Source organism: Micromesistius poutassou, assembly GCF_964030765.1.
Source record: "Micromesistius poutassou genome assembly, chromosome: 2".
NCBI classification, from domain to species: Eukaryota; Metazoa; Chordata; class Actinopteri; order Gadiformes; family Gadidae; genus Micromesistius; species Micromesistius poutassou.
The window spans coordinates 19,153,781-19,170,725 of record NC_140272.1 but is presented as its reverse complement, the minus strand read 5'-3'; the positions used below and the strand labels follow the sequence as shown (position 1 = coordinate 19,170,725).

Here is a 16,945-nt window from a genome sequence, read left to right as displayed (position 1 = left end):
GTATGGCTCAACTGGTAGCCCCATGCGTGCGCTACCAGTTGCCCTTATGAACACAGACACGTATTAGAGAGGCACGGTGGTAATATGGGTTACCAATTTCAGGAGTAGGAAATCTAGGTCAACGGGGATAAAGTCATGATTGGATGGATATTTGACGCTACGATTCACACGCTTGTGTGTCTCAGCGGGGAGTTCTGCCGCACTGCTTCTCTGACTGCCTCCACTGACTGCACACTTGGGTTTCGTCTCGCGTGTTTGCGAAAGGGAAACAGTCAGGCTGCCGCACATCTGGGGAACAGTGATGTGGACGTGCCCTTTCCCTGCAGGATCTCCCTGTCATTCAACGTTAAAAAAAAGGGCAGAGACTATTAGACCTATGAATAGATGAGGAAATGTCAACAAATGGGTTGGACAAAAATAAATAAATAAAATAAAATAAGGAGGGTTTCTATTGGTCGAGACCGGGGCAGGGTCAACGGTGGATACTGTGCAAGGGGATTAAATCTGGTTCCACTTGCCCAGCTATCTTGACCCGGACAACCACCGGTGCAGAAAACAACCCCGCTGGCTTAGATAAGGTCATGTGACCACCCTCTTTGCGCCCACCTCCCAACCTACCCCCTCCCCAACACACACACACACACACACACACACTCACACACTAATATGATCTCTCCTCTGTCTCCTTCTATCTCTCTCTGCATGCATGAAACACAGATTCATAACATATTTATTAGCCCCGAGACAGCGCAGTTTAGCTCCCGGGCTCGACCCTCCAAGGCTCTACTACTGAACCCCTTCCCTTTTCACCACCACCACCACCACCACCACCACCACAACCACCTACGCTCCCTTGAAGCTCACCTATGCAGGTCTGAGGTGAAGCAGAGCGGTACAGTGCGATGGCTATCCACCTGGTTCCTGCTAAGCCATGGCATGGGGAGGGGGTGGGGGGGTGGGGGGGGTAATAAAGAATGGAATGTGGCTCTAATGCCCAGCGGGATTACGGCCATCCAGGGGGCTCTTCTCCCCCCATGTTGCTCCAGTACACCTGGGGGGATTTCTGGATGTATCCCATGGTGTTTTCCATGTCCTAGTTCTCACACAGTGGCCCTAATCCACCTTCACCACTCCTGACTCCTGATCTGGAAGAGGCGTTAGAACGCCTCGCTCACCATGTGTGGAGCCCCCACCCGATGTATGGATACTGGACCGTCCGCCGCCCACATGCTTTTTTTTTTTTCGTCATGGACTCAAGAAGCACGGCCGTGCGTCTTCCATCTGTTGTGTCCATCGTCACAACACTACACTGTCACAACGCCATACCCTGTGCTGCTGTGCACAGGATGGTTTTTAAATTGTGGGCTTTTATTTTTCTTCCAGCTCTCTGAATATAAAGACATTGATGTTGTGTGTGGATAGAGCAGTGACTACGGGGTGTGAGACTCTTTCTGCCTGATGCCTGAGGTTCAAATGGGCTTTCTGTCCTATGCACAGACGACAGATCAGGGGTAAGGCCTACTTTTGTGAAGTTTCCCACGTCAAGATGCCAACTGTTCTCCAGTCGCGTCACACCATTGTTAGGACGGACGTGTTAGAAAGGGAACGACGATCCTCGACATAACAGCATATCACCGCGCCTGGATCCCAGCGGGTCAGGATGTGACTGCCGCGGTTGTTTGTGAAGGAAACGTTCAACTCGGAGTTAGCATGGGAACCGATGTCGGAATGCCGTGTGAAAAAGTGGGGCAGTCATCAACGCAGCCTATTTCAAGAAGTGACAGTTGAACCGAGGAGGGGGAAGAGAAGAGAGACATCTGAAGACAACCGACACACAACACACCGACAGCAGCTTTAGGAATCCAACTTAAACAGATGAAGCTGCTGGACCTACTGGATTCAGGATATGAAAGATGAATTGTTCCCAAACATCTGATGGAGGTTGAAAGTGGGCTCTGATGTGCGCAAATCTCTCTAGAGATGAAAAACTAAAAGAAAACATATCGAGAGGAGGAAAACTAAAAAAAAAGTGTCCTGTGGCCCTGTGAAATAAAACCAATGCACGGCACCAAAGGGGGGAAAATCCTCTTCTGAAAACAGAGGTGTTTCCCAGGCGGACCAAAGCTGCATTAGCAGTGAATCACCCCCGGGGCACTGTCCGCGGGACACGCATTTGGCAAAGTCCTTTTACATCGTGCCAGCTCTCGGTGTCCATGTTGTTCTAGAATGTGTTCATAGGTGTCTCCTCCACCAGACCGCGTCTCTGTGGGGAGCTACCCACAGAATGTTGCTCACTGGTGAGATGTTTAAAACACAGCCATAATTATCAGAGGATCGGGGTAGTATAGGAATAGGCAGCTTGGCGACACAAAAAGGAAAAGCCTATGTGATTCAAAATAAACATCAACATTGAAGGGTATTCCCAGAGTGAATGACACATGGGGTGTACGATACGAAGGGTAAAAACAATCTATGCAGATCCCACTGTATTTCTTGATGCCATGACAAATAATAATCCATGCCACACAAAACAGAGGGCCTACGTTTGATTTACTCAACAGTATGGAGAGGCGTATATTGCTCGGCTTCCCTTTAAAAAAAAAAAACATGTGCTGAATTGTAACCTTATAACACCAATACTGAAAGCACAAGGCAGGGGCTACCACATTAAAACCGGCATCTGGCGTAGAAGAGACACATCTTAAGATGCTGCGCGAGGCAACATCGGTTAATGATGAAACTAACCAGACTGATAAATCCAGAGGCATTTCATATCGCAGGTGTGTCACGGCCGTGACACACTAGACGTTAGCTATGCAACACATTGCAAAATTGTACGTCTTTAGTCCCACACAAAACACTTTTTTTTTTTTAAAGACTATTCCGTTCCAAAGGCCGCTCGTTTTTATACGCCCATTGGCGCTGTATCACGATGAAGACGGGAGCGGGAGCTATAAGCGCGGATTCTCCTTACCATAGAGAAGCGCCGATGCCTGCCGAGGTCTCCTTGGTAGACGGGAAATAGACACGGACAATATCACCGAGGAGGGGGATAGCGATGCACGTCGTTGCCATTACACTCATGCGATTCCCCCCAAAGAATATTGTACACTGGGCCTGTACATAAATAAATAAATATATATATATATAAATATAGCTCACGACGCCAAAATAAATAAATAAATAAATGAACGCATTCCATCTGGCGTTTATATCTCAATTGCTATTCACCTCTCTCGCTCCCTCTCGCTCATTCTCGCGCGCGTCCACACCGGCTCCCCTTGCGTCGAAGCGCGCTCGTGCCTTCTCCGGCGAGTAGGAGGAAGGCTTTCCCTCTCCTGCACCGGATGGCTGCTTCGTAGAGTACTCCCTATCCCCAAAGGTGAAGCCGTGTCCTTAAATGTCGGCTACACACATGTACGGCTACACATGCACACCCGCACACGGCTGAACCGTCGAACGGTTGTAACTTGTTTCGTGAATACAATGTTGGTTCTGTTGTCTTGTCAGACGCATGTGCACGAACTGAGAACGGCAGGGGGAAAAAAAAATAACAACAACATACGAGCTGATGCAAAGCATGTGGTCCGCCTGTGGATGTGTGGAGGCTGCTGTCCGATTGGTCCCACCACGGAGATGTTTCGGTAGAAGTAGGTCTACGCCCTATTGAGATAAAGTAGCCACGTTTAGTGTTTTTCGTTTGTCGCACTACCATGGTTTGTGTGAAGAAAAACAATCCTGATTCTGAATAACCCCTTGGCTGTGGAATTAAATATATATTTATATACTGTATATGGGGAAGAAATACCAAATAACATAACATCTTACAGGGACCGTGGTACACAGCAGCCATGAATAATAAATGGTCAAATGCACTAGTTTCAGTAATATGATATGTTATCACACAAAACAATGACAGATTACAAAATTATAATCTATCATTAATTGATCATTATTTATCTACCAAAGACCTTCCTTGCAGCGTTTTCCTTCATCTATCTTCCAAAGATTCCCTAGTTTATTAAAGATATACGTCACGGACTGATTAACACCATATTAATGCAAATAAGGTTATAGCTAATAAAACAGCGCTATTTTATGAAAGTTGATAACCTGTGATCACACCTATTATCACACTTGTGATCTTCCAATGTTCTAGCCTTTTCTCATTTCCTCTTTTCTTTGATTAGTGTCTTTGGTAACATGATGATTCTTTTTTTATTAGATTGTAGCCTAATTGTGTGGCCATTATCCTTATCTCGTATTTTTGTCGTTATTTGTCTATTTAGATATAGAGAACTGCTACTTATCTTTACTATATAATATAAGTCAGGCAACCATTTACTAGTCCTCTTCTTTCCACTCTATTCAACTCTAACTATAAAGCACGCTGTTTCTGGGTCATTTGTCCCAAATGGATATTACTATCAAGACCTTGAAATGTGGCAACGTAGTAGAAACAATAATGTTGATAAAAGAGCTATGTAAGACACAAGCTAGGATAGATCTAGACTCGTATTCCTGTAATAATTTATTCAGGACTTTACTTCGAGAGAAATACATATTGTTGCTGCATTGTATGCTTACACATCTGTCTACACAGCCTTCACATTTCATTATTCAAATAAAGGGCAATGACCAAGATCATAGAGTAGAGTAAAAACCCACCACCTTGTTGTATTTATGTTTATTTTATTGTTGTGTGTGTGTGTGTGTGTGTGTGTGTGTGTGTGTTAGCTTTTAATACAATCACTATTTTCTATCGAGTACTGGTAAACATATTACTTTTAGGTCCGTATTTAGGTCCATATTGTGGTCCTGATAGCATGCCCAGACCCCCTGTAAGGCCTAGTCTTGTCCACTAGATGTCGTGGTAATTCTTGTTAAATAAATTTACCGTTTTTGTTTTTTTCCACTGGGCTCACCTGTTTTTTCGAGGTTTTTTTCGAGTTTTGTTACGGTCTAAACGTATTCAGATGTCCTAACCTGTGTTCTGATCCCCCAGCAGGCGTCTTGGGGTTGTTTTGTCTACGCATCCAAGCAGCAGCTGAGGCAACCCGTCGTCTCCAGTTCCGTTTACTATGATGTTGACCTGAGGCCCAGGTGAAAGATGACCTCTTCCCTCAGTGAGGGAACCTTCCCAATTTTTTTTTTGTTATTGAAAGCAAACTGTACAAGTTTAATAAATGTAAAGGGTGTTTACATACAGTTTGCTCTTTTCAGCTTTGCTTACCAGCCAAAAATACAGAACCATAGGTTGCAGATTTAAAGGGCCACTAACCACTCAAAGACAAGGCGCTCAATCATATTGACGGAATTTATATAACGTCAGACACGGCAGGAGTGGCCAATGTGCCAAGAGTAAATATTTACATATCATCTCTGCAGTGGTATTTTCTCAGCAAAGCACCTCATCCAGTCCTATGGTATGGAGCTTTGGAAGAGGATCTTGCCAACTGCTTTTTTCCATGAATTAACACATTTTTGACTTCTTTTTTTTCCTAACCCTAACCCTCTATACATCTGACTGACATCAAGAACATCAAATCAGTTGACTTTTAAGCCAGTCACATCTTTTTATAATTATGTTTTTTCAGTGACCTTCTTGGCTTCAAACTTGATACTTGCCACCCCTCCTTCAAAAGGATGAAGCTGGAGGTAGTGGTGTTTGGAGTAGGGGGAATGGGACGGGTGGGAGGCCATTAGAAATGTCTATAGAGATGAGATCAATTTAACAAAGATATCACACCCAGTAGCCAGCATTTGCTGAAATGTAATCAGGTTTGCACTGAATATCAACGACAAGTTATAACATTATAGATACCTTTCATAACATGATGGTCCTGAACATTGATAAGAGGGTTGAAAAAGTAGCATGAAGTACTGAATTAAAATATATAATTTAAAAACATTGAATAAGTCATCAGGTTTATTTTATTAAAGTAATTTGCTATATTATCTCATCCAACGTATTCACACACACGACTATGCAAGCCCTGATCTTGCACAATAGGTTAACTCATAAATTAACTGTCTGGTATTATAGATTTAAAAAAAAACATTCTGATTTAATCCAGAAAGTGAAAGCAAATATTGATTTTGCAGCCATCCCAAAAGGCAGCTTAGTATTATAAAAGTTATCATTATTCTTTAAAAATAAAAAAATAGCACATTCTGAGCATGGTTATGTGCCTTTCACCCTACAAAAATACACAAAAAAACATAAATTTGAAAAATCACCCATTGCCCACTACTCAATAGAAGTCTTTGGTAGAATAATCAACCAATATAGCCATCCCATTTCATATTCCACGACTCCAAAAAGGTAAAAGCATTATAACCCGATGCCGTTTGTGCATTCTCTATCAAAAAGTACCAAACAAAAACGTATAGATCAAATTTGTATTTAATTCACACACGTCAACCCCCCGACCATCCCCCCCCCCCCCCCCCCTCAGTACTGCGGCCTCTCTCTCTCTGAAAGGTCCTCGCTCGGCCACTAGCTGGGCCCACACAACGCACTGCAGGCGGCGCACACCGCCACCGCGCCGCCGGGCACCAGCACCAGAAAGTCACAGGTCAGCGCCCGGTCCAGGATGATCGGCCCGTCGCTGGCGGGCCTCTCCTCCATGGCGACGCCCCGGCACACAAAGTAGCTCTCCAGGTCCAGCAGCAGCCTCACCACCTGTCTGACGGAGCTCAGGCGCGGGGCGTGCCGGTCGTACAGCGGGTGGCATGGCAGCAGCGGCTGCTTCTGCACCGTCACCCGGAAGCGGAAGTCCGGCTCGATGAGCACGGCCGTGTCCGCCATGCGCGACTGCTTGGCGCACTGGATGATCTGCAGCCGCGGCCCCGCCACCAGGATGGCGTACCAGAGGATGGGCAGCGCCGCCGACCGCAGCTCCTCCAGGAGCTTGTACAGCGGGCTGCTCGGGTCCACGTGGCGCCGCGCCTGGCTCTCCGCCAGGCTGAAGATCTGCGTGATCTGCGTCGCAACAAAAAAAACAAAAAAAAAACAACAACAACAACAACAGCCGGTGTGAGTGTGAGAAACCATTGCAGAGATTATGGGTTGATTATCCTACGGTCCGGTTGGTCAGAAGAAGGGAAAGAAGTAACATGGACTTGCTCCTGACGAGCTGGCTGTCGCCCCTGTGTGGCTGACTCCGCCGTCGGTGTGTGAATGTGTGCATGAATGGGTGAATGTCAGGACTCTTTATTCCCCCCCCCCCACCCCCCCCCCCCCCCGACTTCATTGACATAGAGGAGAGGACGGCACAGGAACTATACGTGGCTGAGGTGAATACTGTCACGATTTGAAAATATGGGCACACAGTGAACACCGGTTAACAGAAGTGGTGGCAGCTCAGCTGCAGCAACAACAGCCTACGAGGTGGCCTTTTTTTTTTTTTAAACGTGGCCAACGTTTGCCAGCGTGCAACCGGGACACTCACAGCAGGCGTGTCGATGTCCTCCAACCCCCGGGGGGTCCCGCCCCTCTCTGCGGCCGCCGCTCGCCCTCCACCCGACGTGTGCTTTGTGTTCGAGGCCACGACGGCCCCGATGGAGACCCCTCGCGGCGATGTGCTGATATGCTATTGGGGCGAGGAGGGGGAAAAAAAGAAGATGGGACGAAACACGTCGCAAAGAGAATCCCCGTTAAGACAAGCAAATGGTACGTGGACGCATGAATCCTGGAACACTAAGTGGAAAAGGGGATTTATAGTAAATGTGGTTGAATTGGGGGGGGGGGGGGGATTAAACTTGCTGCGATATTTATATTTGAAAAAGAGTTATTGTGGAATTCTGGGCTTTCAATTCAGGCGTTTCAATGCGTGTGTTCAGAGCGACCACAGCCCGTTACAGTCACTGCAACAACGAAAGGAAACGGCGTCGGCTTACCGTTTGGCGCTGAACGTGGTCCCCGTCGTCACGCCTTTGTATTTTGGTCACCTTTAGAAAGAGGCCAGCTTTAGTTCGCGTTAAGTGTTTCCCAATTTAGAAATCTTGCAGACCACTTTTATCCAAGAGGTTCGCAGCGAAGAAAAAAAAAAAAGAGCAGATATGGGTAAGGGGCGCATGCATTGCTCTGGTGGGACACTCCCTTACCACTAAACTAACCATGCCCACTGGAAGTAGCGGTCAAGAATGATGGATTTATATTTGTTAACCAGGGTCTGGTCGGATCAAACCTGCAGAGACAGCCGCTGAGGTCTGTGAGTGAGCTCGGGAGGTCGCTTGGCACTGCGAGCTGGCTCAGGGCTCCCTCCTCTCTCCTGCGCCCAGTAAGCTCTGTGTTTGGCCCCCGGGGGGGGCCACTTGGTGGTGGTACTGCTGGCCGGCTCGGGGCTCCCTCTCCTCGCCACCCAGTGAGCATTGTGGACGGGCCCCGGGGGGGGCGGCAGCATGATGCTACTGCCGGCTGGCTCGGGGCTCCGGAACATCTGCACGGGTCAGCACAATGACAGCAAGGTTTCTTTTTTGGGGGGGGGAAGGGGAACACACAACCGTGTCCTCCTGCAACAGTGACAGAAGTAGGGCTGCACGATCGTGACATAAAAAAATAAAATAAAAAACAACGTTGTGGGTCTTCCTACACAGTGAGAGAAGTTGGGCTACACCACCATAAGAAAAAAAAAAAAAAACACAACTTTGTGAGTCCTCCTGCACAGTGACAGAATGGAACGGCTGCACTAAATATTCGCAGGCGTCCCAGAGGGAGTCGCTAAAGGCCGCTGGCTTGTCCCCCTCTCCCACTCACGGCGGTGGAGCGGCTGTCGTCCCCGTCGGGGCCCTTGGCGGGGCCCTCGCCCGGCGGCTCCTTGCTTCTCTTCATCAGGGGCCTGCGACTGTAAGTGTACCGGGGTTTTCGTCGGCCAGGGCCCAACTGCAAGGGCAACAAGTGTCTCTGTCAAATACAAACATCCACATGTGAGTGAATGCTGCAAGTGTGTCAGGATTTTGATTGAAAACCACCATCGGTGTCAAGACAGAGGAACGTAAAGCAACAACAACAAAAAAAAAAAAGCACGGGTGACAATGGCAACAACAAAGCAAGCAAGGAAAAAAACAACAACAACAAACATGCATTGAGTACAATTCGAAAAAAACACACATAAAACATGAACACAAAAACACCAGAGGCCGAGGTCAAAGCCCTACCTTGGCCTTGCTTCGGCACTGGCGTAAACGGCACTTCTGTCTCTTGGTGTTGCGGCCTCCAAACTTGGGCTTGTCTCTGCAGAAGTCACATTTGCCGCAGTCCGTCGTGCTGAGGCACGCGTCGCATGTCCCGCACGCACGCCGCTTCCGCCTCTTGGGCCACTAGGAGACCGGGATATTAAACGCACAATAAAGAGACACTCTTTGTTTTTTTAAATAGGGCTATCGCAACGTTCAAAATTCAACAGATGACCTACGCCATGCATGAGCCTTCACGTACTGTATGTTCTACCTAATGCTCTAATTGGTGGATTGTTTGATTTGATTCCATTTTAACAATAAATACGATTGTTATTTATATTCTACAATTTAACAGTACCGTATATTCAGTCAAAGGTTTATTTTAAGGACAAGGTCGGTGAGTTCCTGTCGCCACTCCCAATGAAAACAGCTAAAGTGTTGTCAGAGACTGTCCACCGCTGTCCCCGAAGCAGCGGAGAAGGCTCCTCGGATAAAACAAGAAAAACAAGGCGCTCACTTCCTCATCATCCTCATCGAACTCCTCCTCTTCCCCATCGGACAGGTCATCCCCTTTGTCGTCCACGCCGATGTTTACAGAATGCTCCGTGTCACTGCTCTGTGTTAAACAAGAAGAAAAAAAAGACACAAAATTGTGAAATACTGGCTTATAAAAAAACGGGTAGTTGGATTTAGCATTTCTCCTGAATGTAAACATGCACCGCCACGATGCTGTGGTGTGGGTGAGCTGCACTGTCAATGTGTGCGGCGTGCACAGTGCACTCCAACACAAAGGTTCTGTTACTCTACTCCAACTATAAGGGTGGGCTTGCAGCTGTTAGTTTTTAACATAGTTCCCTGCATTAAGTGTAAAGCCATTAATGATTTTTTTCACAATATTTCTCCAAAGACAATAATGACAATGTTACAGTTGAGGTGGCTGCATTAGGGAGTACCTACGAAATAGACGTTTTACAATAAAGCAAAAAAAAGCACAACAAAAAATTTTGATTCAGTGGCGCAGAGCCACTGCTGGATCCATGTCGGGGAAACACGGCTATGTCAGGATATAGCAAAAAGGAAGCACTAAAGTTAATTAAGGTTGTTGGCGTGGGTGCAAGGAGTGGTGCAAGCAGTGCGACAATGGAAACGGCACCTCCATGATTTGATCCGTCACGTCCATTTCGAATCCAAACTGTACGTCATCTCCGTCAGACTCCAGGGGCTCTTGAAAATCCTCCTACACACAGTTTGCCAAACCAAAAACTTAGATGACACTGGGTCCTTTGGGTGACACGCATCCATGCTGCATAAAAACATAAATGGTAAATGGTCCTCATTTATATAGCGCTTTTATCCAAAGCACTTTACAGTGTTGACTGACATTCACCCATTCATGCACACATTCACACACCGACGGCGGAGTCGACCACGCAGGGCGACAGCCAGCGCGTCAGGAGCAAGTAGGGTGAGGGCGTCTCGCTCAGGGACACCACGACACTCACAGCTAGGAGGAGGAGGAGCCGGGGATCGAACCAGCAACCGTGCGGTTACCAGCCAAGCCCGCTCTACCTCCTGAGCTAATGCCGCCCCCATGCAAACCAACATGGTTCAACCTTGCATGTTGACATGCACTGAGCACCTCTCTCTCTCAGCCATGTTATCAAAGCTACACAAAGCGGGAGAGGTTACCAGGTAGCTGAGTTCAAGCGGTGGAGGCGGGCTCAGCTTGAGCTGGACATTCTCCGAACCGGCCATCAGCTCCTAAAGGAACGCACGGAGGAGGAGAAGTGTGAGGACTTAAGTGATGGAGAGGTGCAGGTGTAACCTCCACAGGCGCTGTGTACCTACCTTGCGGACGGGACAAAGGCATCGGCGTTTCTGGCAGGTTAGCCGGGTGAAGGTGTTTGGCAGCGTGTTGAGCTTGTCTTTACAGTTGTGGCAACTGCCACAGTTTGAGGTAGTCAGGCAAGCCTCGCACTGCAAGCAGGGTATCCACTACAGCACAGAGCAGAGCATACGTTTTCTTTACACACTTCACGTGTTTTCATGCTCAACAGGCTACGTGAGGACCTGCAAAAGGTCAACACAAGCACTCTAAACTGTTACTTTAATAAACTGTGCATACACGCACACACACACACAACTTACCCTTTTGGTACGGATACTTGGATGCGTTTTCCGCTTGGCAGCTGTGGGAATTACATTAAAAAAATGTATACATAAACAAAGCAAGCGCATAATCATAACATTAATAATATGTGAATCGCATTGAATAATCCCAATATCAGCCCAAAGAGTCAATTATTTTACATAATGGTGCAGCCCTTCCAAATATTTAATATAAATCCTAAAACTAATTTTGAACCACCATAGTTGCAGGGAGAGACTTACCCCAGCAGTTGGGACAGCATGGCTTTTTCCTCTGTCTGTCATAGGAGGTGCCTATAAACTCATTCCCGCAACCCGCACAGAAGCTGCAGGCAAAAGGAACGTATAAAGACAAAACGAAACAACTGCAAAGAGTCATCACTAAATGTATAGGCTTGGTTGACGACAATATCTACTACCACCTGGTGCGTCACAGTCCGTAGCGTTTGACCAGTGAATTTAACCAGCGCAGGGTGCAGACTTACAGGGTGGACTTGTGGGACCACGAGTTGTGTTTCCGTGAGGACGTTGGTTCCTCGTTGGCGCCCGGCTCATTCTTGATGCCCGGCTCTTTCTTGATGACCGGCTCTTTCTTGATGCGTCGCTGGGAGGAGACCAGGGGACGGTCCGGAGTGTAATCTCCCTCGTCCTTCTCCATGTAGCTGGAGTCTGACCACTGATGCTCTGCGATCTTCCTCTAAAGTATCGAGACATTGAGGAAATGTAGATGAAACTGAAGAACAGAAGTGGGACTCGTTTTTAAAAAAAAAGGTCCCCCTAGTTGACCACACTAGTGTGTCATGTTGACGAGTCATTATAAGCCATTTCAAAATAGACCCTCTCGTGACATCATCACTGGGAGCATCCAGTCAGACGTATGAAAGATAGATCAAACCACCGGCCGACAAAGCGGACGGAACCAACTGGAAGACTGATCTAACCGTCAGACTTCTGGGTGCACACTCCCACATGTGTGATGTCACTAGAGGGTAGACTATGATACGGCAGGTAACAGCTGATCAACATCAAACCAGGGGTTAAAATAGGGGATCCTTTAGGTGTGGACTGTTGGGGAGTACAGTGCAGCGGTACCCTTTTTCGTCTTGGCGGTTGTGGTTGGCCTGTATGGAAAGCTCCCGTCTTGAAATCGAACATGGCCACGTCCATGACGTTCCCCAACACCGCAGCCAACTCTACTCTGCTTCTCACACGTTCACCGGCAGGACTGCGTTGAAGAAGGGACCAACAGCAGAATGTTTCATGTAAATACATAAATCATTTTTAGATCTGCAGAGCAATAAAACATGGATTGTACGTGAACAGAAGGATCTGCTGCATGGGAGAGGCTGTGTTTACCCGATGTAATAGACATCCCTCTGGCCAACACTGGACCCCGAGCGACGGATGACTTGTTTGCGCTTCCAGCCCTCTCCTAGGATTGGCCAATCCACCCACCCCTCGTCAGCGTTGGTGTTCTTACGGTAGTGAGAGAGTCTACGCATTTGGAGAAAGCAAAATTATTGGAAAACCAGTCGCATCAAAATGTATAGGCCCTGAATAAAGGAAGAGCAAGAGTCACGTTTAAAGTTGGTTACCACAAGCAACACAGACTAGAATCAAATATATTCATAGGGGGCTTCTAATAGGGGGACTGACAATGGCAGTCCCCCTATTAGAAGCAGAAAGTGTATTTTGTCCCAGGTAAGTTTTTACATACTACTAGCAATAAACATTGAAACAACAACTGGTTTGCTATAATGTTACAAATGTATCAGATAAGAAAGTATCGATCATAATAATTAGAGTAGCGATCGCGGCCTTCTTTTTAAGAATCACAACAAACATCAATGACGAAATTCCTCCACGAGTAAAACTCAAAGACCCCCTACTACAACAATGAGGGGCACGTTGAGGGGCACGTTTAGCGGAACGTCCCCCAGGCAAACGCGTATGCACACTTATGAGATTGGTACAATCGGGGGACACGCAAAAAGATCAGACTAACCTGTAGATTCTCTTAAAGACCTTATCTTCGCTGGCCACACTACCGCTTTTTTCACTTTCTGCAGCCACACTGCCTTCCTCTTCTTCTTCTTCGTTTCTCCTCTTAACATGCAGCCCGGGCTCCCAGCTATGCGTATCGTCGTCTTCCTCAAGGGGCTCGAACCAGTCCACTGGGGGGTCATCGTTACTTGCTTCGGCCCCCTTGTTCACCTCTTCCACCACAGCCGTTTCTTCGGTGGTTGGGATGATACTGTATCCGTGATCAATGCTGGCCGCTGGTACCAAGGCCATCTCTGGCTTTTTTTTTTTTCTCCGATTCGACTTAGTTGTTGTGTTTTGGTCCAGTTGTCCTCCTCGCCAGACGACGCGCGTCTCGGGGCGCCTCCTTCATGGAGTGTTGTTGGTTACCGAGGACTGTAGTCCTTCCTGGAGGGGCAAGAACGGATCAGCGTTTTAAACTGGCAGAATGCCACAACATGCGTTGCGTTGAACAACAACAACAACAACAACAACAAAAAAAACTACTGTAAAACCGGCTCTTTTTTATTAAAGATATCATCGTTTGGCGGCCGCAATGAAAGTTACAATCGCTAACTAAGCGGTAGTAGAGTAGAGTTCAATCAGTGGTACTACATCAAGTATTAACCAACTAGGCAATTTTTAAGTTTTGTGATTACAACTGAATGCGTGAATTCAAAACGACGCCTAGAGTTGAACCACTGGGTCCTTGTGGTGATCACATGAATCTATTGGTGGTGATTTAATTTGGGATCCTCACGTTTAGCCAAACGCAAGCAAGTTAGCCATCGGACCCTTCCAACGCTGTCTTTCTGCAGACGCGCAGCTCCCAGTGAGTCACAAAACCACCGCGTGGTAAACATTGTTCAGAGAGGAAACGTGACATTCGAGTCAAGCCCGTTTAGTACAAACGTTAACCAGCTAACTTGACTGAGACGTTAACGTTAACCCTTCACTAACGTTAGCATATGCTAGCAGGAATGAAAACAAAGCTTACGGTATTTCTGCGGTTGTGCGAATAATATTACATCGGCTTTGTATGACTCAGCGATACTGCCTAGTTATAACAAGGGTATTATACCCTTTAACATTTAAATTGATTTAGTTGTTTCTGATTTTTTTTTTTTTACCGCACCGTCCATTGACAGCCTTGCTACGGTGGCCGAAGCGGTCATAGTCGGGCTTACAGCAATAAAGCCCACTAGTTTCACCCGTAGCAGACATACCTATCGTAATAGATCAGCGCAACACACAATAAATAAAAGATTAGTTTCACATTACCATCATTACGGGTTTACAGCAGTGATGGCACATGAAGCTTTTTATTTTTTAAGCGTTGAAGCGTTTAGCCATTTGTTTCGGAAATAGGTTTGTTACTCGAAGCTTCAGTGATAGTGACCTCTGCTGGCGAAAGTGCAAGGTTGCAGTGGATTTAACACACACACACACGCACGCACGCGCACACACACACACACACACACACACACACACACACACGCACATACGCACGCACACACACACACACACACGCACGCACGCACACACACACACGCACGCACGCACACACACACACACACGTTATATTTACAAATAAAGATTGATGAATGTGTGTTGTTTTATTGAGGAGTGAGAGTGCTGGGAAAATATGGCATGGCTGGTTGCTGGCTTGGGTGTGCTTGTAAAACTATGACAATCGACAACACGATCACCGGGGATCGAACTAGCAACTGCTCTACCTCCTGAGCTAAGCCGACCTCAGATGTAAACGAATGACAGCGGGCTGCCTTGTTTGTGCTTGTCGAACTACGACAGGGGGCTGGTTGGGAATCACTCAAAGATCGAATGAAGATGAATGATAAAATGATCCAATACGCAAAAGCAACAATGCAATAGGCAATAGCAATAGCAAAGTTATTGAATAACACAAATTATCCACGGTTTTAGAGCACTTATATAACGTGTCGGCGCTCAAATTCAAAACAGAATGGATCGGTCAGCTGATTGGGTCGTGAACCAGTCAGGTCGTTCGTTCAGCAAACGCAACAGTTTCTGCTTCGGACGTCACATGTCACGTGCTTATTTCCATGAAGCAAGCGCCGAAGCGGTGCTTCATTCATAGCGAAGGGTTAAAAAGCAAAGCACGTATCGGAGCTTCGGTGTATCGCATTGCCATCACTAGTTTACAGAGGTTGCTTTTGGAGACCACGGACCTATAAAGAAGCGGAGACCCCTTTAGTGTACCAGTGTACGGCTACTAGTAAATAATGATGACGTATTATGTAGGCGGGGCCTAGCCGGTGTGACAAGTTGTCTCTACTCGGGTCGGGTGGTAAAATAAAATACACCTCTGAGCGCTGAATTTCTTCCTAAGCTTGTAAACTTGAAAGATAAAACGTTAGTTTGTATATTTTGCATGCCTCCATTAATTTGAACGGTTTGTCAGCACACTATAGCAATGGGATGAAGTTGCCAGACCCACACTCTGTCCGCCTAGATGTAGAGTCCATGACTTTGAGGAAGACGTTTGTGTGTTATGCTATATGGACCAAAGTATTTCCTAAACATTGGCAAGGACACAAGACAGAATCGCAATACATGAGCTATAATTAATGAACTCAACATTTACAAACTGGTAGCCATCTGCACCTCCATGGCGGGGTAAGGTAACTGTTCTTAAACGATCAAAGCCCTAATGTTGCACTATTCAAACTGAATTAGAGTACATATGTTCTCCAATAATATATGTACTCCAAATATGTTAATGTTATTGTTATATTTATTCTTTATTCTGAGATATTCTGAACATTTTAGTTTCTTCAATGTTCTTCAATTTACCATTAACAGTTATCTTTAAAATAATATGCATTTATGTTTCTAGGTTAGAACTTGATGTTTGAGAATATGTCTAATACTATAAAACACAAAATTTAAAATTGCTCTACATGATATTTCTCAACTGTAACAAGATCATATTCTGCAATGCAAAGAACCGTCCGTTTTGCGTGAAGTGGTTTATGGGGATGAAAAGCGGTTACAATGAAGAAAAATAAAACGAATGGTCGACGATCTGTATCAGACAGTAGACAATTTTATTTTCATACTGTCCACTTTTACTATTAAGACTTGAGAATTGACTTGGACGTGCACCAAAAGACTTACAACAGCTCTGATATTTCTGCTGCAAAAACTAAAGGTTAAAGCTTACAAATATATAGCGATTATGATTATTGTAATACTAAATATCAAAATACTTAGCAGATCAACGGATAGATATTACTATATACCAGTAGTTCCGTTGTTCTTAAACCAAACAATATTAAAACGCCAAATTGGAAATAAATGTTCCCGAAGTACCCACTGCAATCCTTCAAACTACCCATAGGGGCACACTACTCTCACTTGAGAAACTGCTATATACTATTGCTAATACATTGTTTGCACAAATACAATTTGAATTATTACTGCTGGTTGTTATTAGCAGTAGACTATAATTGAGATAGAGTAATAGTTAAGTTAAAGTTAGAGTAAGTTAATTTCATTATTAGGCAGAGAGAATAATTTCTAACTACTCCAGTATACCAATTGTAAAACC

At 45.9% G+C, this 16,945-nt stretch overlaps 2 protein-coding genes across 3 annotated transcripts in view; both read right to left on the bottom strand.

The window, feature by feature from the left end:
* Positions 1-1,090, bottom strand: part of ccdc120b (coiled-coil domain containing 120b) — a gene marked incomplete at its 5' end in the record, with an annotated part of 12,087 nt that extends 10,997 nt beyond the window's left edge. Inside the window, 2 exons of the mRNA XM_084463461.1 lie at positions 1-43; positions 1,008-1,090. The exon at positions 1-43 is cut by the window's left edge and continues 69 nt beyond it. Coding sequence (XP_084319587.1) covers positions 1-43; positions 1,008-1,090 — 126 coding nt within the window. The remainder of the gene's footprint in view (positions 44-1,007) is intronic.
* Positions 1,091-6,468: 5,378 nt separating this feature from the next.
* On the bottom strand, positions 6,469-14,474 carry mbd1b (methyl-CpG binding domain protein 1b). Of its 2 annotated transcripts, none has more exons than XM_084464271.1 (17): positions 14,351-14,474; positions 13,337-13,761; positions 12,688-12,825; positions 12,424-12,556; positions 11,817-12,028; positions 11,575-11,657; positions 11,332-11,372; positions 11,032-11,178; positions 10,873-10,944; positions 10,337-10,420; positions 9,701-9,799; positions 9,163-9,324; positions 8,762-8,908; positions 8,193-8,444; positions 7,903-7,953; positions 7,455-7,595; positions 6,469-6,985 (listed from the first exon to the last, which is right to left on the bottom strand). In XM_084464271.1, exons 2-17 carry the CDS (start codon positions 13,624-13,626, stop codon positions 6,500-6,502), a joined length of 2,538 nt encoding a protein of 845 aa, XP_084320397.1. In that variant the 5' UTR covers positions 13,627-13,761; positions 14,351-14,474; the 3' UTR covers positions 6,469-6,499. The 2 variants fall into 2 exon arrangements, with proteins under 2 accessions (XP_084320397.1, XP_084320398.1); XM_084464272.1 differs by having other exon boundaries at positions 8,762-8,887.
* Positions 14,475-16,945: the final 2,471 nt, after the last annotated feature.